Source organism: Odontesthes bonariensis, chromosome 5 (assembly GCF_027942865.1).
Source record: "Odontesthes bonariensis isolate fOdoBon6 chromosome 5, fOdoBon6.hap1, whole genome shotgun sequence".
NCBI classification, from domain to species: Eukaryota; Metazoa; Chordata; class Actinopteri; order Atheriniformes; family Atherinopsidae; genus Odontesthes; species Odontesthes bonariensis.
In genome coordinates, this window is record NC_134510.1 from 42082234 (window position 1) to 42103889 (window position 21656).

The 21656-nt window shown below is 51.4% G+C and overlaps 1 protein-coding gene across 1 annotated transcript in view; it reads left to right on the top strand.

Annotated features, from left to right (window-relative positions):
* The window catches only part of arhgef2b (rho/rac guanine nucleotide exchange factor (GEF) 2b), a 54707-nt gene extending 33882 nt beyond the window's left edge, over positions 1 to 20825 (top strand). The window contains exons 16-22 of the mRNA XM_075466435.1: positions 936 to 1013; positions 11556 to 11611; positions 12615 to 12656; positions 16870 to 16920; positions 17009 to 17296; positions 17370 to 17526; positions 17642 to 20825. Of these exons, the coding sequence (XP_075322550.1) occupies positions 936 to 1013; positions 11556 to 11611; positions 12615 to 12656; positions 16870 to 16920; positions 17009 to 17296; positions 17370 to 17526; positions 17642 to 17676 (707 nt within the window). The 3' untranslated portion in view covers positions 17677 to 20825. The remainder of the gene's footprint in view (positions 1 to 935; positions 1014 to 11555; positions 11612 to 12614; positions 12657 to 16869; positions 16921 to 17008; positions 17297 to 17369; positions 17527 to 17641) is intronic.
* Positions 20826 to 21656: the final 831 nt, after the last annotated feature.

Sequence of the window (21656 nt, forward strand, 5' to 3'; positions counted from 1 at the left end):
GGAGCCTGAAACTGTTGGATTAGGGTAACCTAACCTAGGATACCTAGGGTACCTAACCCTGGAGGAAACGGGTTGGAGGCTGAAGCTGTTGGGTGAGGGTAACCTAACCTAGGGTACCTAGGGTACCTAACCCTGGAGGAAACGGGTTGGAGGCTGAAACTGTTGGGTTAGGGTAACCTAACCTAGGATACCTAGGGTACCTAACCCTGGAGGAAACGGGTCGGAGCCTGAAACTGTTGGGTTAGCGTAACCTAACCTAGGGTACCTAGGGTACCTAACCCTGGAGGAAACGGGTCGGAGGCTGAAGCTGTTGGGTTAGGGTAACCTAACCTAGGGTACCTAGGGTACCTAACCCTGGAGGAAACGGGTCGGAGGCTGAAGCTGTTGGGTTAGGGTAACCTAACCTAGGATACCTAGGGTACCTAACCCTGGGGTTCTGCCAGAGGTTTCTTCCTGTTAAAAGGGAGTCGTTTCTCTCCACAGTCGCCTCAGGCACGCTCAGGACAGGAGATTGGACCGAAAAAGAAAAAGTTTTCAGTGCAATCTGTTGGTTTCCTTAGCTAGGAAATTGTTTTTGAATTGGCTCTATATGAACGAATTGGATTATTTTATGAAGAATTATGATTACAATTAATTGAATTCCAATTGGCTTGAATTGGACTTTATTATCTAAGTGCCTAGAGATGACATCTGTTGTATTTGGCGCTATATAAATAAAAATGAATTGAATTGAATTGAATTGGAGGACACGGGTCGGAGGCTGAAACTGTTGGGTTAGGGTAACCTAACCTAGGGTACCTAGGATACCTAACCCTGGAGGAAACGGGTCGGAGCCTGAAACTGTTGGGTTAGGGTAACCTAACCTAGGATACCTAGGGTACCTAACCCTGGAGGACACGGGTCGGAGGCTGAATCTGTCTGTGTTCCTGTTTCAGTGGACCGGCTGACAGGAGTTCTGTCGGAGGGCAACACGCAGAGATCCAGCTTAACCAACGGCAACCAGGAGATCAGCAGTGAGTCACCTGACACCTGTAACTTGACACCTGTAACCTGACACCTGTGACCTGACACCTGTGACCTGACACCTGTAACCTGACACCTGTAACCTGACACCTGTAACCTGACACCTGTGATCTGACACCTGTAACCTGACACCTGTAACCTGACACCTGACACCTGTAACCTGACACCTGTGACCTGACACCTGTGACCTGACACCTGTGATCTGACACCTGTAACCTGACACCTGACACCTGTAACCCGACACCTGTAACCTGACACCTGACACCTGTGACCTGACACCTGTGACCTGACACCTGTGATCTGACACCTGTAACCTGACACCTGTAACCTGACACCTGTAACCTGACACCTGTGATCTGACACCTGACACCTGTGACCTGACACCTGTGACCTGACACCTGTGATCTGACACCTGTAACCTGACACCTGTAACCTGACACCTGACACCTGTAACCTGACACCTGACACCTGACACCTGTGACCTGACACCTGTGACCTGACACCTGACACCTGTAACCTGACACCTGTGATCTGACACCTGTGATGTGACACCTGTAACCTGACACCTGTAACCTGACACCTGACACCTGTGACCTGACACCTGTGACCTGACACCTGACACCTGTAACCTGACACCTGTGATGTGACACCTGTGACCTGACACCTGTGATGTGACACCTGTAACCTGACACCTGTGATGTGACACCTGTAACCTGACACCTGTGATGTGACACTTGTGACCTGACACCTGTAACCTGACACCTGTGATGTGACATCTGTAACCTGACACCTGTAACCTGACACCTGTGATGTGACACCTGTAACCTGACACGTGTGATGTGACACCTGTAACCTGACACCTGTAACCTGACACCTGTGACCTGACACCTGTGACCTGACACCTGTGATGTGACACCTGTAACCTGACACGTGTGATGTGACACCTGTAACCTGACACCTGTAACCTGACACCTGTAACCTGACACCTGTGATGTGACACCTGTAACCTGACACGTGTGATGTGACACCTGTAACCTGACACCTGTAACCTGACACCTGTAACCTGACACCTGTGATGTGACACCTGTGACCTGACACCTGTAACCTGACACCTGTGACCTGACACCTGTGATGTGACACCTGTGATCTGACACCTGTGATGTGACACCTGTGATGTGACACCTGTGACCTGACACCTGTAACCTGACACCTGTGACCTGACACCTGTGACCTGACACCTGTGATGTGACACCTGTGATCTGACACCTGTGATGTGACACCTGTGATGTGACACCTGTGATCTGACACCTATAACCTGACACCTGTGATGTGACACCTGTGACCTGACACCTGTAACCTGACACCTGTAACCTGACACCTGTGACCTGACACCTGTGATGTGACACCTGTGATCTGACACCTGTAACCTGACACCTGTAACCTGACACCTGTAGCCTGACACCTGTAGCCTGACACCTGTGATGTGACACCTGTAACCCGACACCTGTAACCTGACACCTGTGATGTGACACCTGTGACCTGACACCTGTAACCTGACACCTGTGATGTGACACCTGTAACCTGACACCTGTAACCTGACACCTGTGATGTGACACCTGTGACCTGACACCTGTAACCTGACACCTGTAACCTGACACCTGTGACCTGACACCTGTAACCTGACACCTGTAACCTGACACCTGTAACCTGACACCTGTAACCTGACACCTGTGATGTGACACCTGTGACCTGACACCTGTAACCTGACACCTGTAACCTGACACCTGTAACCTGACACCTGTAACCTGACACCTGTGATGTGACACCTGTGATGTGACACCTGTAACCTGACACCTGTGATGTGACACCTGTGACCTGACACCTGTAACCCGACACCTGTAACCTGACACCTGTGATGTGACACCTGTGACCTGACACCTGTAACCTGACACATGTGATGTGACACCTGTAACCTGACACCTGTAACCTGACACCTGTGATGTGACACCTGTAACCTGATACCTGTGACGTGACACCTGTGACCTGACACCTGTAACCTGACACCTGTAACCTGACACCTGTGATGTGACACCTGTAACCTGACACCTGTAACCTGACACCTGTGACCTGACACCTGTAACCTGACACCTGTAACCTGACACCTGTAACCTGACACCTGTAACCTGACACCTGTGATGTGACACCTGTGACCTGACACCTGTAACCTGACACCTGTAACCTGACACCTGTAACCTGACACCTGTGATGTGACACCTGTGATGTGACACCTGTAACCTGACACCTGTGATGTGACACCTGTGACCTGACACCTGTAACCCGACACCTGTAACCTGACACCTGTGATGTGACACCTGTGACCTGACACCTGTGACCTGACACCTGTGATGTGACACCTGTAACCTGACACGTGTGATGTGACACCTGTAACCTGACACCTGTAACCTGACACCTGTAACCTGACACCTGTGATGTGACACCTGTAACCTGACACGTGTGATGTGACACCTGTAACCTGACACCTGTAACCTGACACCTGTAACCTGACACCTGTAACCTGACACCTGTGATGTGACACCTGTGACCTGACACCTGTAACCTGACACCTGTGACCTGACACCTGTGATGTGACACCTGTGATCTGACACCTGTGATGTGACACCTGTGATGTGACACCTGTGACCTGACACCTGTAACCTGACACCTGTGACCTGACACCTGTGATGTGACACCTGTGATCTGACACCTGTGATGTGACACCTGTGATGTGACACCTGTGATCTGACACCTGTAACCTGACACCTGTGATGTGACACCTGTGACCTGACACCTGTAACCTGACACCTGTAACCTGACACCTGTGACCTGACACCTGTGATGTGACACCTGTGATCTGACACCTGTAACCTGACACCTGTAACCTGACACCTGTAGCCTGACACCTGTAGCCTGACACCTGTGATGTGACACCTGTAACCCGACACCTGTAACCTGACACCTGTGATGTGACACCTGTGACCTGACACCTGTAACCTGACACCTGTGATGTGACACCTGTAACCTGACACCTGTAACCTGACACCTGTGATGTGACACCTGTGACCTGACACCTGTAACCTGACACCTGTAACCTGACACCTGTAACCTGACACCTGTGACCTGACACCTGTAACCTGACACCTGTGACCTGACACCTGTAACCTGACACCTGTAACCTGACACCTGTAACCTGACACCTGTAACCTGACACCTGTGATGTGACACCTGTGACCTGACACCTGTAACCTGACACCTGTAACCTGACACCTGTAACCTGACACCTGTAACCTGACACCTGTGATGTGACACCTGTGATGTGACACCTGTAACCTGACACCTGTGATGTGACACCTGTGACCTGACACCTGTAACCCGACACCTGTAACCTGACACCTGTGATATGACACCTGTGACCTGACACCTGTAACCTGACACATGTGATGTGACACCTGTAACCTGACACCTGTAACCTGACACCTGTGATGTGACACCTGTAACCTGATACCTGTGACGTGACACCTGTGACCTGACACCTGTAACCTGACACCTGTAACCTGACACCTGTGATGTGACACCTGTAACCTGACACCTGTAACCTGACACCTGTAACCTGACACCTGTGACCTGACACCTGTAACCTGACACCTGTAACCTGACACCTGTAACCTGTAACCTGACACCTGTAACCTGACACCTGTGATGTGACACCTGTGACCTGACACCTGTAACCTGACACCTGTAACCTGACACCTGTAACCTGACACCTGTAACCTGACACCTGTGATGTGACACCTGTGATGTGACACCTGTAACCTGACACCTGTGATGTGACACCTGTGACCTGACACCTGTAACCTGACACCTGTGATGTGACACCTGTAACCTGACACCTGTGATGTGACACCTGTGACCTGACACCTGTAACCCGTCACCTGTAACCTGACACCTGTGATGTGACACCTGTGACCTGACACCTGTAACCTGACACATGTGATGTGACACCTGTGATGTGACACCTGTAACCTGACACCTGTGATGTGACACCTGTAACCTGACACCTGTGATGTGACACCTGTAACCTGACACCTGTAACCTGACACCTGTAACCTGACACCTGTGACCTGACACCTGTAACCTGACACCTGTAACCTGACACCTGTGACCTGACACCTGTAACCTGACACCTGTAACCTGACACCTGTGATGTGACACCTGTGATGTGACACCTGTGACGTGACACCTGTAACCTGACACCTGTGATAGACACCTTTGACTTGACACCAGTAACCTGACACCTGTAACCAGACAACTGTGACCTGACACCTGTAACCTGACACCTGTAACCTGACACCTGTGATGTGACACCTGTAACCTGACACCTGTAACCTGACACCTGTGATGTGACACCTGTGACCTGACACCTGTAACCTGACACCTGTGACCTGACACCTGTAACCTGACACCTGTAACCTGACACCTGTAACCTGACACCTGTAACCTGACACCTGTGATGTGACACCTGTGATGTGACACCTGTAACCTGACACCTGTGATGTGACACCTGTGACCTGACACCTGTAACCTGACACCTGTGATGTGACACCTGTAACCTGACACCTGTAACCTGACACCTGTGATGTGACACCTGTGACCTGACACCTGTAACCTGACACCTGTAACCTGACACCTGTAACCTGACACCTGTGACCTGACACCTGTAACCTGACACCTGTGACCTGACACCTGTAACCTGACACCTGTAACCTGACACCTGTAACCTGACACCTGTAACCTGACACCTGTGATGTGACACCTGTGACCTGACACCTGTAACCTGACACCTGTAACCTGACACCTGTAACCTGACACCTGTAACCTGACACCTGTGATGTGACACCTGTGATGTGACACCTGTAACCTGACACCTGTGATGTGACACCTGTGACCTGACACCTGTAACCCGACACCTGTAACCTGACACCTGTGATGTGACACCTGTGACCTGACACCTGTAACCTGACACATGTGATGTGACACCTGTAACCTGACACCTGTAACCTGACACCTGTGATGTGACACCTGTAACCTGATACCTGTGACGTGACACCTGTGACCTGACACCTGTAACCTGACACCTGTAACCTGACACCTGTGATGTGACACCTGTAACCTGACACCTGTAACCTGACACCTGTAACCTGACACCTGTGACCTGACACCTGTAACCTGACACCTGTAACCTGACACCTGTAACCTGTAACCTGACACCTGTAACCTGACACCTGTGATGTGACACCTGTGACCTGACACCTGTAACCTGACACCTGTAACCTGACACCTGTAACCTGACACCTGTAACCTGACACCTGTGATGTGACACCTGTGATGTGACACCTGTAACCTGACACCTGTGATGTGACACCTGTGACCTGACACCTGTAACCTGACACCTGTGATGTGACACCTGTAACCTGACACCTGTGATGTGACACCTGTGACCTGACACCTGTAACCCGTCACCTGTAACCTGACACCTGTGATGTGACACCTGTGACCTGACACCTGTAACCTGACACATGTGATGTGACACCTGTGATGTGACACCTGTAACCTGACACCTGTGATGTGACACCTGTAACCTGACACCTGTGATGTGACACCTGTAACCTGACACCTGTAACCTGACACCTGTAACCTGACACCTGTGACCTGACACCTGTAACCTGACACCTGTAACCTGACACCTGTGACCTGACACCTGTAACCTGACACCTGTAACCTGACACCTGTGATGTGACACCTGTGATGTGACACCTGTGACGTGACACCTGTAACCTGACACCTGTGATAGACACCTTTGACTTGACACCAGTAACCTGACACCTGTAACCAGACAACTGTGACCTGACACCTGTAACCTGACACCTGTAACCTGACACCTGTGATGTGACACCTGTAACCTGACACCTGTAACCTGACACCTGTGATGTGACACCTGTGACCTGACACCTGTAACCTGACACCTGTAACCTGACACCTGTAACCTGACACCTGTAACCTGACACCTGTAACCTGACACCTGTAACCTGACACCTGTGATGTGACACCTGTGATGTGACACCCGTGATGTGACACCTGTAACCTGACACCTGTGATGTGACACCTGTAACCTGACACCTGTGATGTGACACCTGTGACCTGACACCTGTAACCCGTCACCTGTAACCTGACACCTGTGATGTGACACCTGTAACCTGACACCTGTGACCTGACACCTGTAACCCGACACCTGTAACCTGACACCTGTGACCTGACACCTGTAACCTGACACCTGTGACCTGACACCTGTAACCTGACAACTGTAACCTGACACCTGTGATGTGACACCTGTGACCTGACACCTGTGACCTGACACCTGTAACCTGACACCTGTAACCTGACACCTGTGACCTGACACCTGTAACCTGACACCTGTGATGTGACACCTGTGATGTGACACCTGTAACCTGACACCTGTGATGTGACACCTGTGACCTGACACCTGTAACCCGACACCTGTAACTTGACACCTGTAACCTGACACCTGTGACCTGACACCTGTGATGTGACACCTGTGATGTGACACCTGTAACCTGACACCTGTGATGTGACACCTGTGACCTGACACCTGTAACCCGACACCTGTAACCTGACACCTGTGATGTGACACCTGTGACCTGACACCTGTAACCTGACACATGTGATGTGACACCTGTAACCTGACACCTGTAACCTGACACCTGTGATGTGACACCTGTAACCTGACACCTGTGATGTGACACCTGTAACCTGACACCTGTAACCTGACACCTGTAACCTGACACCTGTAACCTGACACCTGTGACCTGACACCTGTAACCTGACACCTGTAACCTGACACCTGTGACCTGACACCTGTAACCTGACACCTGTAACCTGACACCTGTGATGTGACACCTGTGATGTGACACCTGTGACGTGACACCTGTAACCTGACACCTGTGATAGACACCTTTGACTTGACACCAGTAACCTGACACCTGTAACCAGACAACTGTGACCTGACACCTGTAACCTGACACCTGTAACCTGACACCTGTGATGTGACACCTGTAACCTGACACCTGTAACCTGACACCTGTGATGTGACACCTGTGACCTGACACCTGTAACCTGACACCTGTGACCTGACACCTGTAACCTGACACCTGTAACCTGACACCTGTAACCTGACACCTGTAACCTGACACCTGTGATGTGACACCTGTGATGTGACACCCGTGATGTGACACCTGTAACCTGACACCTGTGATGTGACACCTGTAACCTGACACCTGTGATGTGACACCTGTGACCTGACACCTGTAACCCGTCACCTGTAACCTGACACCTGTGATGTGACACCTGTAACCTGACACCTGTGACCTGACACCTGTAACCCGACACCTGTAACCTGACACCTGTGACCTGACACCTGTAACCTGACACCTGTGACCTGACACCTGTAACCTGACAACTGTAACCTGACACCTGTGATGTGACACCTGTGACCTGACACCTGTGACCTGACACCTGTAACCTGACACCTGTAACCTGACACCTGTGACCTGACACCTGTAACCTGACACCTGTGACCTGACACCTGTAACCTGACACCTGTAACCTGACACCTGTGACCTGACACCTGTAACCTGACACCTGTGATGTGACACCTGTGATGTGACACCTGTAACCTGACACCTGTGATGTGACACCTGTGACCTGACACCTGTAACCCGACACCTGTAACTTGACACCTGTAACCTGACACCTGTGATGTGACACCTGTAACCTGACACCTGTAACTTGACACCTGTGATGTGACACCTGTAACCTGACACCTGTGACGTGACACCTGTGACCTGACACCTGTAACCTGACACCTGTAACCTGACACCTGTGATGTGACACCTGTAACCTGACACCTGTAACCTGACACCTGTAACCTGACACCTGTGACCTGACACCTGTAACCTGACACCTGTGACCTGACACCTGTAACCTGACACCTGTAACCTGACACCTGTAACCTGACACCTGTGATGTGACACCTGTGACCTGACACCTGTAACCTGACACCTGTAACCTGACACCTGTGACCTGACACCTGTAACCTGACACCTGTAACCTGACACCTGTAACCTGACACCTGTGATGTGACACCTGTAACCTGACACCTGTGATGTGACACCTGTGACCTGACACCTGTAACCTGACACCTGTGACCTGACACCTGTAACCTGACACCTGTAACCTGACACCTGTAACCTGACACCTGTGATGTGACACCTGTGATGTGACACCTGTGACGTGACACCTGTAACCTGACACCTGTGATGTGACACCTGTAACCTGACACCTGTGATGTGACACCTGTGACCTGACACCTGTAACCCGACACCTGTAACCTGACACCTGTCATGTGACACCTGTAACCTGACACCTGTGATGTGACACCTGTGACCTGACACCTGCAACCTGACACCTGTAACCTGACACCTGTAACCTGACACCTGTGATGTGACACCTGTAACCTGACACCTGTGATGTGACACCTGTAACCTGACACCTGTAACCTGACACCTGTAACCTGACACCTGTGATGTGACACCTGTGACCTGACACCTGTAACCTGACACCTGTAACCTGACACCTGTAACCTGACACCTGTAACCTGACACCTGTGATGTGACACCTGTGATGTGACACCTGTAACCTGACACCTGTGATGTGACACCTGTGACCTGACACCTGTAACCCGACACCTGTAACCTGACACCTGTGATGTGACACCTGTGACCTGACACCTGTGACCTGACACCTGTGATGTGACACCTGTAACCTGACACGTGTGATGTGACACCTGTAACCTGACACCTGTAACCTGACACCTGTAACCTGACACCTGTGATGTGACACCTGTAACCTGACACGTGTGATGTGACACCTGTAACCTGACACCTGTAACCTGACACCTGTAACCTGACACCTGTAACCTGACACCTGTGATGTGACACCTGTGACCTGACACCTGTAACCTGACACCTGTGACCTGACACCTGTGATGTGACACCTGTGATCTGACACCTGTGATGTGACACCTGTGATGTGACACCTGTGACCTGACACCTGTAACCTGACACCTGTGACCTGACACCTGTGATGTGACACCTGTGATCTGACACCTGTGATGTGACACCTGTGATGTGACACCTGTGATCTGACACCTGTAACCTGACACCTGTGATGTGACACCTGTGACCTGACACCTGTAACCTGACACCTGTAACCTGACACCTGTGACCTGACACCTGTGATGTGACACCTGTGATCTGACACCTGTAACCTGACACCTGTAACCTGACACCTGTAGCCTGACACCTGTAGCCTGACACCTGTGATGTGACACCTGTAACCCGACACCTGTAACCTGACACCTGTGATGTGACACCTGTGACCTGACACCTGTAACCTGACACCTGTGATGTGACACCTGTAACCTGACACCTGTAACCTGACACCTGTGATGTGACACCTGTGACCTGACACCTGTAACCTGACACCTGTAACCTGACACCTGTGACCTGACACCTGTAACCTGACACCTGTGACCTGACACCTGTAACCTGACACCTGTAACCTGACACCTGTAACCTGACACCTGTAACCTGACACCTGTAACCTGACACCTGTGATGTGACACCTGTGACCTGACACCTGTAACCTGACACCTGTAACCTGACACCTGTAACCTGACACCTGTGATGTGACACCTGTGATGTGACACCTGTAACCTGACACCTGTGATGTGACACCTGTGACCTGACACCTGTAACCCGACACCTGTAACCTGACACCTGTGATGTGACACCTGTGACCTGACACCTGTAACCTGACACCTGTAACCTGACACCTGTGATGTGACACCTGTAACCTGACACCTGTAACCTGACACCTGTAACCTGACACCTGTGACCTGACACCTGTAACCTGACACCTGTAACCTGACACCTGTAACCTGACACCTGTAACCTGACACCTGTGATGTGACACCTGTGACCTGACACCTGTAACCTGACACCTGTAACCTGACACCTGTAACCTGACACCTGTAACCTGACACCTGTGATGTGACACCTGTGATGTGACACCTGTAACCTGACACCTGTGACCTGACACCTGTAACCTGACACCTGTGATGTGACACCTGTAACCTGACACCTGTAACCTGACACCTGTGACCTGACACCTGTGACCTGACACCTCTAACCTGACACCTGTGATGTGACACCTGTGACCTGACACCTGTAACCTGACACCTGTGATGTGACACCTGTGATGTGACACCTGTAACCTGACACCTGTAACCTGACACCTGTGATGTGACATCGCTCTTTCTTTCTACTTGTCTCTCTCAGATGGTGACTCTACTTCTCTGAATGGTTCCTTTAAATTGAACAACAGCTCCTCAAAGGTAAATCACCTCCTTGCCTTTCAGCTTTGCTCCCACAATGTGTGGCTGTCGTTGCCTCACCTGTGAGACACACCCGTGAGACACACCCGTGAGACACACCCGTGAGACACACCCGTGAGACACACCCGTGAGACACACCCGTGAGACACACCTGTGAGACACACCCGTGTGACACACCTGTGTGACACACCTGTGAGACACACCCGTGAGACACACCTGTGTGACACACCCGTGAGACACACCCGTGAGACACACCCGTGAGACACACCCGTGAGACACACCCGTGTGACACACCCGTGAGACACACCCTTGAGACACACCTGTGAGACACACCCGTGAGACACACCTGTGAGACACACCCGTGAGACACACCCGTGAGACACACCCGTGAGACACACCTGTGAGACACACCCGTGAGACACACCCGTGAGACACACCCGTGAGACACACCCGTGAGACACACCTGTGAGACACACCCGTGTGACACACCTGTGTGACACACCGGTGTGACACACCCGTGAGACACACCTGTGTGACACACCCGTGAGACACACCCGTGAGACACACCCGTGAGACACACCTGTGTGACACACCTGTGAGACACACCTGTGAGAAACACCCGTGAGACACACCCGTGAGACACACCTGTGTGACACACCTGTGAGACACACCTGTGAGACACAACAGCAGGTTACATAATCAGTTTTATCTGTGGCAGTGATTGGGTTTATGCTGTTTCCATGGTAACGGGAGCATATATGAACAGATCGTGTTTACAAAGAAATGAACACACACAGCATGAAAAGTGAAGATGTTTACTTTAAGTTATTCCTGTACAGCCAAGAAAGTGATCAAATGAATCTGGTTTCACAGCTGGAAATATACACATGTGTCTGAAACTTCACTATCTTTATAAACTTTACTATCTGTGTGAGTGTTGCAGATTTGCATCGTGACCAGCAGACAATTCACTGAGTTTCAAACTAAGTTTTTTTTCTTCCAGGACAGAAACGGTAACCAGCTGCAGGATCGAAGCCTGAATGAGGTAACAACTGCTTCCTGTTTTCTGAGTACAGCTGGTGTTTCTGTTCTTTATCTGTCATTCCTCCAGAGTCCCATGACTCACAGATAACTAAGATGGAGTCCCAGTTTCACTAATGTCCATGCAGCAAGCTGTTTTCTGGCTGTGATCCAGCTGTGATCCAGCTGTGATCCAGCTGTTTTCTGGCTGTGATCCAGCTGTTTTCTGGCTGTGATCCAGCTGTTTTCCGGCTGTGATCCAGCTGTTTTCTGGCTGTGATCCGGCTGTGATCCAGCTGTTTTCCGGCTGTGATCCGGCTGTTTTCTGGCTGTGATCCAGCTGTTTTCTGGCTGTGATCCAGCTGTGATCCAGCTGTGATCCAGCTGTTTTCCGGCTGTGATCCAGCTGTTTTCTGGCTGTGATCCAGCTGTGATCCAGCTGTTTTCCAGCTGTGATCCAGCTGTGATCCGGCTGTGATCCAGCTGTGATCCGGCTGTGATCCAGCTGTTTTCTGGCTGTGATCCAGCTGTGATCCAGCTGTTTTCCAGCTGTGATCCAGCTGTGATCCGGCTGTGATCCAGCTGTGATCCAGCTGTGATCCAGCTGTTTTCCAGCTGTGATCCGGCTGTGATCCGGCTGTTTTCTGGCTGTGATCCAGCTGTTTTCCGGCTGTGATCCAGCTGTGATCCAGCTGTGATCCAGCTGTTTTCCAGCTGTGATCCAGCTGTTTTCTGGCTGTGATCCAGCTGTTTTCCGGCTGTGATCCAGCTGTGATCCAGCTGTGATCCGGCTGTGATCCAGCTGTGATCCAGCTGTGATCCAGCTGTTTTCCAGCTGTGATCCAGCTGTTTTCTGGCTGTGATCCAGCTGTTTTCCGGCTGTGATCCAGCTGTTTTCTGGCTGTGATCCGGCTGTGATCCAGCTGTTTTCCGGCTGTGATCCAGCTGTGATCCGGCTGTGATCCGGCTGTTTTCTGGCTGTGATCCAGCTGTTTTCTGGCTGTTTTCTGGCTGTGATCCAGCTGTGATCCAGCTGTTTTCCGGCTGTGATCCAGCTGTTTTCCGGCTGTGATCCAGCTGTTTTCTGGCTGTGATCCAGCTGTTTTCTGGCTGTGATCCAGCTGTGATCCAGCTGTTTTCCAGCTGTGATCCAGCTGTGATCCGGCTGTGATCCGGCTGTGATCCAGCTGTGATCCAGCTGTGATCCGGCTGTGATCCGGCTGTGATCCAGCTGTGATCCAGCTGTGATCCAGCTGTGATCCAGCTGTGATCCAGCTGTGATCCAGCTGTTTTCCAGCTGTGATCCAGCAGTGATCCGGCTGTGATCCGGCTGTGATCCGGCTTTTTTCTGGCTGTGATCCAGCTGTTTTCCGGCTGTGATCCAGCTGTGATCCAGCTGTGATCCGGCTGTGATCCAGCTGTGATCCAGCTGTGATCCAGCTGTTTTCCAGCTGTGATCCAGCTGTGATCCAGCTGTTTTCCGGCTGTGATCCAGCTGTTTTCTGGCTGTGATCCAGCTGTTTTCCGGCTGTGATCCAGCTGTTTTCTGGCTGTGATCCAGCTGTTTTCCGGCTGTGATCCAGCTGTGATCCGGCTGTGATCCAGCTGTGATCCAGCTGTGATCCGGCTGTGATCCGGCTGTGATCCAGCTGTGATCCAGCTGTGATCCGGCTGTGATCCAGCTGTGATCCAGCTGTGATCCAGCTGTTTTCCAGCTGTGATCTGGCTGTGATCCGGCTGTGATCCAGCTGTGATCCAGCTGTTTTCCGGCTGTTTTCCGGCTGTGATCCGGCTGTGATCCGGCTGTGATCCGGCTGTGATCCAGCTGTGATCCAGCTGTTTTCCGGCTGTGATCCAGCTGTGATCCAGCTGTTTTCCGGCTGTGATCCAGCTGTTTTCTGGCTGTGATCCAGCTGTTTTCCAGCTGTGATCCAGCTATTTTCTGGCTGTGATCCAGCTGTGATCCAGCTGTGATCCAGCTGTTTTCCAGCTGTGATCCGGCTGTGATCCGGCTGTGATCCAGCTGTGATCCAGCTGTTTTCCGGCTGTGATCCAGCTGTGATCCGGCTGTGATCCGGCTGTGATCCGGCTGTGATCCAGCTGTGATCCGGCTGTGATCCAGCTGTGATCCAGCTGTGATCCAGCTGTGATCCAGCTGTTTTCCAGCTGTGATCCAGCTGTGATCCGGCTGTGATCCGGCTGTGATCCAGCTGTGATCCGGCTGTGATCCAGCTGTTTTCTGGCTGTGATCCAGCTGTGATCCAGCTGTTTTCCAGCTGTGATCCAGCTGTGATCCAGCTGTTTTCCAGCTGTGATCCAGCTGTGATCCGGCTGTGATCCGGCTGTGATCCAGCTGTGATCCGGCTGTGATCCAGCTGTTTTCTGGCTGTGATCCAGCTGTGATCCAGCTGTTTTCCAGCTGTGATCCAGCTGTGATCCGGCTGTGATCCGGCTGTGATCCAGCTGTGATCCAGCTGTGATCCAGCTGTTTTCCAGCTGTGATCCGGCTGTGATCCGGCTGTGATCCAGCTGTGATCCAGCTGTTTTCCGGCTGTTTTCCGGCTGTGATCCGGCTGTGATCCGGCTGTGATCCAGCTGTTTTCCGGCTGTGATCCAGCTGTGATCCAGCTGTTTTCCGGCTGTGATCCAGCTGTTTTCTGGCTGTGATCCAGCTGTTTTCCAGCTGTGATCCAGCTATTTTCTGGCTGTGATCCAGCTGTGATCCAGCTGTGATCCAGCTGTTTTCCAGCTGTGATCCGGCTGTGATCCGGCTGTGATCCAGCTGTTATCCAGCTGTTTTCCGGCTGTGATCCAGCTGTGATCCGGCTGTGATCCGGCTGTGATCCAGCTGTGATCCAGCTGTGATCCAGCTGTGATCCAGCTGTTTTCCAGCTGTGATCCAGCTGTGATCCGGCTGTGATCCGGCTGTGATCCAGCTGTGATCCGGCTGTGATCCAGCTGTTTTCTGGCTGTGATCCAGCTGTGATCCAGCTGTTTTCCAGCTGTGATCCAGCTGTGATCCGGCTGTGATCCGGCTGTGATCCAGCTGTGATCCAGCTGTTTTCCAGCTGTGATCCGGCTGTGATCCGGCTGTGATCCGGCTGTGATCCGGCTGTGATCCGGCTGTGATCCAGCTGTTTTCTGGCTGTGATCCAGCTGTTTTCCGGCTGTGATCCAGCTGTTTTCTGGCTGTGATCCAGCTGTGATCCAGCTGTTTTCCGGCTGTGATCCAGCTGTGATCCGGCTGTGATCCAGCTGTGATCCAGCTGTGATCCAGCTGTTTTCCAGCTGTGATCCAGCTGTGATCCGGCTGTGATCCGGCTGTGATCCAGCTGTGATCCGGCTGTGATCCAGCTGTTTTCTGGCTGTGATCCAGCTGTGATCCAGCTGTTTTCCAGCTGTGATCCAGCTGTGATCCGGCTGTGATCCGGCTGTGATCCAGCTGTGATCCAGCTGTGATCCGGCTGTGATCCAGCTGTGATCCAGCTGTGATCCAGCTGTTTTCCAGCTGTGATCCGGCTGTGATCCGGCTGTGATCCAGCTGTGATCCGGCTGTTTTCCGGCTGTGATCCGGCTGTGATCGGGCTGTGATCCAGCTGTGATCCAGCTGTGATCCAGCTGTTTTCCGGCTGTGATCCAGCTGTGATCCAGCTGTTTTCCGGCTGTGATCCAGCTGTTTTCTGGCTGTGATCCAGCTGTTTTCCAGCTGTGATCCAGCTATTTTCTGGCTGTGATCCAGCTGTGATCCAGCTGTTTTCCGGCTGTGATCCAGCTGTGATCCGGCTGTGATCCGGCTGTGATCCAGCTGTGATCCAGCTGTGATCCAGCTGTTTTCCAGCTGTGATCCAGCTGTGATCCGGCTGTGATCCGGCTGTGATCCAGCTGTGATCCGGCTGTGATCCAGCTGTTTTCTGGCTGTGATCCAGCTGTGATCCAGCTGTTTTCCAGCTGTGATCCGGCTGTGATCCGGCTGTGATCCGGCTGTGATCCAGCTGTGATCCGGCTGTGATCCAGCTGTGATCCGGCTGTGATCCGGCTGTGATCCAGCTGTTTTCCAGCTGTGATCCGGCTGTGATCCAGCTGTTTTCCAGCTGTGATCCGGCTGTGATCCAGCTGTTTTCCGGCTGTTTTCCGGCTGTGATCCGGCTTTGACAAATGTGAAGAAGATTGATTGTGAATAGAGGAGAAGAAGATGTCCAATCAGAGTTCTTCTTTAACTGCATGTGTCGTCCTTGCAGGAAGTCCGTCAGCGATTGGTCAGTCTGAGCACGCACCTCCACGCCCTGCAGGTCAGTTTCAGACACACTGATGATGTCATTAAGTTACCTGGTGATACAGTTAAAGTTACATCTCTTCTGTCTCTGACTCCGCCCCCAGGCCGCTGTGATTCGTCAGGACTCCATCCTGGAACTTTCCATCAGCACAAGCCCCGCCTCTTCGACCTCCGGCCCCGCCCCCGGCTCACGCCTCAGCCGCTCGCTGTCGGGGGACGCGGGGCTGGACGCCAGCGGGGAGGCGGTGCTGCTGCGGCGCCAGGTGGAGCTTCTGCAGGACGAGCTGGCGCGGCTGCGTCTGAAGGGGGAGGAGTCTGTGAAGAAGGGGGCGGGGTCAGGCAAAAAGAAGAAGAAAAACAAAGAGAAAGCCGACGTCAGCAAGGAGGAGCAGGTGAGTTTCTGAACGTCAGCGGAGGAACGGAGCGAGTGATCCTGAAACTGAACGCACGTGTGTCCGTCGCCAGGGCAACAAGAGGCGGGGCAGCAAGGAGCTGGAGCCCCGCCCCCTCGCCCCATTGGCCACCGAGGATCCCGTTGACCAATTAGACGGCGTCCGGGAGGGACATGAGGAGGAGGAGGAGGAACTGATGAAGATCTCTCCACGTTCCGACAGCCCGAGAGGTCAGTACGGACGACTGATCCATAACGATTGATTATCATACGATCGGAATATTTCTGATGTGATCAGTTCATTTCACCATGGTAACCACGGTAACCGCAACCTCTGACCTCTTAGACCTGCAGGACATCCCCGAGGAGACAGAGAGTTAACCTCCGGAGCTGCCGCGGTGACATCACGGTGACATCACGGTGACATCACGGTGACGTCACAGATGGATTGAGATTTTCAGACTTTTCGGCGCCATGAGCTGGAGACGATGATGATGTAATTTCCTGTTTTCTCGTGTTTAGATCAGATCAGATCTCAGCTAAACAACTTTTTTCCTTAAAGATTTCTGAATGTTGCTGTTAGTTAGAACAGGAAGTATAACCATGTGACCTGTTTACGCCATCACGTCTGCTGGAGTGGGAGGAGCCAACAGGGAGGGAGGGGCCTTAGTGGGGTGGGCGGGGCATACAGGGTGTCGTTTGGTTTATTCGGAACTGGAGGCTCGTTTTAGGGGGAGGCAGGGTTTGTTACAGACTGGAGGGGTTCATTGTGTCTCCATCCAAAGGTGAACGGCTTCAAACAAACCGGTTGTGGCGATGCTTCCTGGTGTCATTCTGTGGGAAACTCTCACTGGGATGAAGCCCACCGAGAGTTTCCGGGTCCCAGTTCTGCCCCTTGGTCCTACCTGAGAGTTTCCGGGTCCCAGTTCTGCCCCTCGGTCCTACCTGAGAGTCTCCGGGTCCCAGTTCTGCCCCTCGGTCCTACCTGAGTGTTGTGGTCACCCTGCTCTCCCAGCCTCTTTGGGGGTTGATGATCACCGTTCCTGAACCCATAAAAGAGAAGGAACACCAAACTTGGTTTAGAGTTGGTTTAAAAACCAGAACCAGTATCAGGTCCGGTCTGTTTGATCCACAACAGAACAATTAAAGTGAGCTTCAACATGGGAACATGAGCTCAGTCTGGTCTAATTATTGTGGACCATCATCAGAACCAGCAGAACCAGCAGAAACCATTGGTCCCCCTGTTGGAGCCATTGGTCCCCCTGTTGGACCGCTCAGAACCACAGGAAGTAAACCGCTTTGTTTGAAGCAGACACATTTATTTATTCTTCAGGCAAACAAGGAGACACATGAACGGTCACCACACTACATTACCCAGAATGCCTTTGGACCTACAGCCACAGTCAGAACCTGCTGTCAGCTTGGACTCAGAGTTTAAAGTCGGTGAACTTTATTTATACAGAAACGTAGTTTTTAGTCACATTTGATCCTGTTTGTGACGTCAGAATATTTAAAAACTAAAAAAATGTTTTTCTCAACACGTGGAACCAAAAATCTTTTTAGTTTGAGGACATTTAAACCTGTAAATTTCTATAAATGTTTGCAAAGTGATGACATGTGGTCAGAACCTTAGGGGGGGAGGGGGGGTAAATCAGCTGTTTGAAGCATGACATCACTACTCCTTACGTTAGCATGTTAGCATGGCTGTGTCTTTTACACCTATATGAAGAATTAACCAATCAGCTCCTTCGTGTCGGCGTGCGGCCGGCGGCGCCGGTCCGTCCAGGATGATGATGAGGGACTGGACGTAAAACTTATCAAGAAAAAGCAACAAAAACAAGTTTCTTCCTGCAAACTTTCAGCTTCTCCTGCAAAAGTTTCATTTCACCTTCAGAACCGAGCGGCTGCAGGACGCCGTAACCATGGTAACCGCTGAGCTGAAGTCAGGGGGGGGTCACATGGTGACCAGCTCACATGATCCATAAACACTATTAACCCTAACGCTGATCAGTAACTGAATGTGTTTGTGCCACAGCTACAGTTTTATCCTCCTGGAGGACTTCAGGTGCTTTTAACTTTTTAAAGGATCGTCCTGCGTCTTTAACACAAGAGAAGAAGAATATGTTGGATGATTTCCTCATTTCACTGAAATGAAACGCTGCCTTTTTACTTGTTTTTGTAGAAAATGTGAAGCATCAGGGTCCAAATATTTCTGAGTTTACACAAACGGAACAGATGTGATGATGTGCAGTCCTGTTGAAAACTCCTGATCAGCCTCATTTCTTTATATGTTTCCATGGAAACAGGAAGCAGCTGATCCCCTGAAACATGTTCCAACATGAACATAAACCCAGAATCTGAGGCAGAACCAGAGTTAGTTCAGTTCTGAGCAGCTTTAAAGTGAATATCTGCAGATGTTTCCATGGTAACAGCTGCAGAGATTCACTGAAAAGTGTTCCAACATGAACATAAACCCAGAATCTGAGGCAGAACCAGAGTTAGTTCAGTTCTGAGCAGCTTTAAGGTGAATATCTGCAGATGTTTCCATGGTAACAGCTGCAGAGATTCACTGAAACATGTTCCAACATGAACATAAACCCAGAATCTGAGGCAGAACCAGAGTTAGTTCAGTTCTGAGCAGCTTTAAGGTGAATATCTGCAGATGTTTCCATGGTAACAGCTGCAGAGATTCACTGAAACATGTTCCAACATGAACATAAACCCAGAATCTGAGGCAGAACCAGAGTTAGTTCAGTTCTGAGCAGCTTTAAAGTGAATATCTGCAGATGTTTCCATGGTAACAGCTTCTTCTTTGCTAAGTTGGACACAACACTGGTTCATCCCTTGAGTTAGGAGCCTTTTTCCTGCCTGAATGGTTCAGAGCTCAGAGTTAAGTGGCTTAATGAAGAAAAAACACATTCCTCTGAAGATGCTCAGGTACAAGAACTGGATTGAAGATGAGGGAAGAAGCAGAAACTGTCCAAAGAGAAACTCTGAGAGCTTCAGGAAGCTGCAGAACTGCTGATCAGGACACTTTAAAGGTTCCAGGAACAGAAAGAAATGAGGCTGATCAGGACTCTGGGTCAGGACTCTGGACCAGGACTCTGGGTCAGGACTCTGGGTCAGGACTCTGGGTCAGGACTCTGGGTCCAGGACTCTGGGTCCAGGACTCTGGGTCAGGACTCTGGACCAGGACTCTGGACTCTGGGTCAGGACTCTGGGTCAGGACTCTGGGTCCAGGACTCTGGGTCCAGGACTCTGGGTCAGGACTCAGGACTCTGGGTCAGGACTCTGGACCAGGACTCTGGACTCTGGGTCAGGACTCTGGGTCAGGACTCTGGGTCAGGACTCTGGTTCAGGACTCTGGACTCTGGGTCAGGACTCTGGGTCAGGACTCTGGGTCAGGACTCTGGTTCAGGACTCTGGGTCAGGACTCTGGGTCAGGACTCTGGTTCAGGACTCTGGACTCTGGGTCAGGACTCTGGGTCAGGACTCTGGGTCAGGACTCAGGACTCTGGGTCAGGACTCTGGACCAGGACTCTGGACTCTGGGTCAGGACTCTGGGTCAGGACTCTGGGTCAGGACTCTGGGTCAGGACTCTGGTTCAGGACTCTGGACTCTGGGTCAGGACTCTGGGTCAGGACTCTGGGTCAGGACTCTGGTTCAGGACTCTGGACTCTGGGTCAGGACTCTGGGTCAGGACTCTGGACCAGGACTCTGGACCAGGACTGTAACATCCTGTTTTGCTGTAACGTGTTAAATTGATGCTGTAACATTTCATCGGATCGTATTTTAACAGTGAACCTGGACTGAATTGTTTCCACTGATCTCTGATCAGTCTAATTGATTCCTGCTGTATTTCTTGACTATATAAATTTAATGAGCTGCTTTTTGTGTTCTCATTTCCAATATTTGTGCTCAGACTCATTATTTCACCCAAACAGAACCCATATCTATGGAAGGAGCTCAGTCTAACCCGAGGTTAGGCAGGTTGACGCGCTGCCTGTCCCGGCTGCTGCTCTCAGACCGGGGCTGAAGGAATGTCCCTCAGTGGATTTATTCTTGTGTGAATGTTAACAAACCAAACGGCGGCATGACGAGCACCTCAGCGATCAAAAACCGTTTGGCCTCCTGAATCCGAGATTCGGTGATCCGGCGGATCCTCTCCAGTACCCCCGAATAGACCTTACCAGGGGGGCTGAGGAGTGTGACCCCCCCTATAGTTGGAACACAGCCTCCGGTCCCCTTTTTTTTTTTTTAAATTCTCTTTTTATTCAGAAAGGCACATCTCCATCACATACATCACAACACCTGTACGATGACTCAGTTTGCCAAGGACTCAGCGATGGAGTCCATGCTGC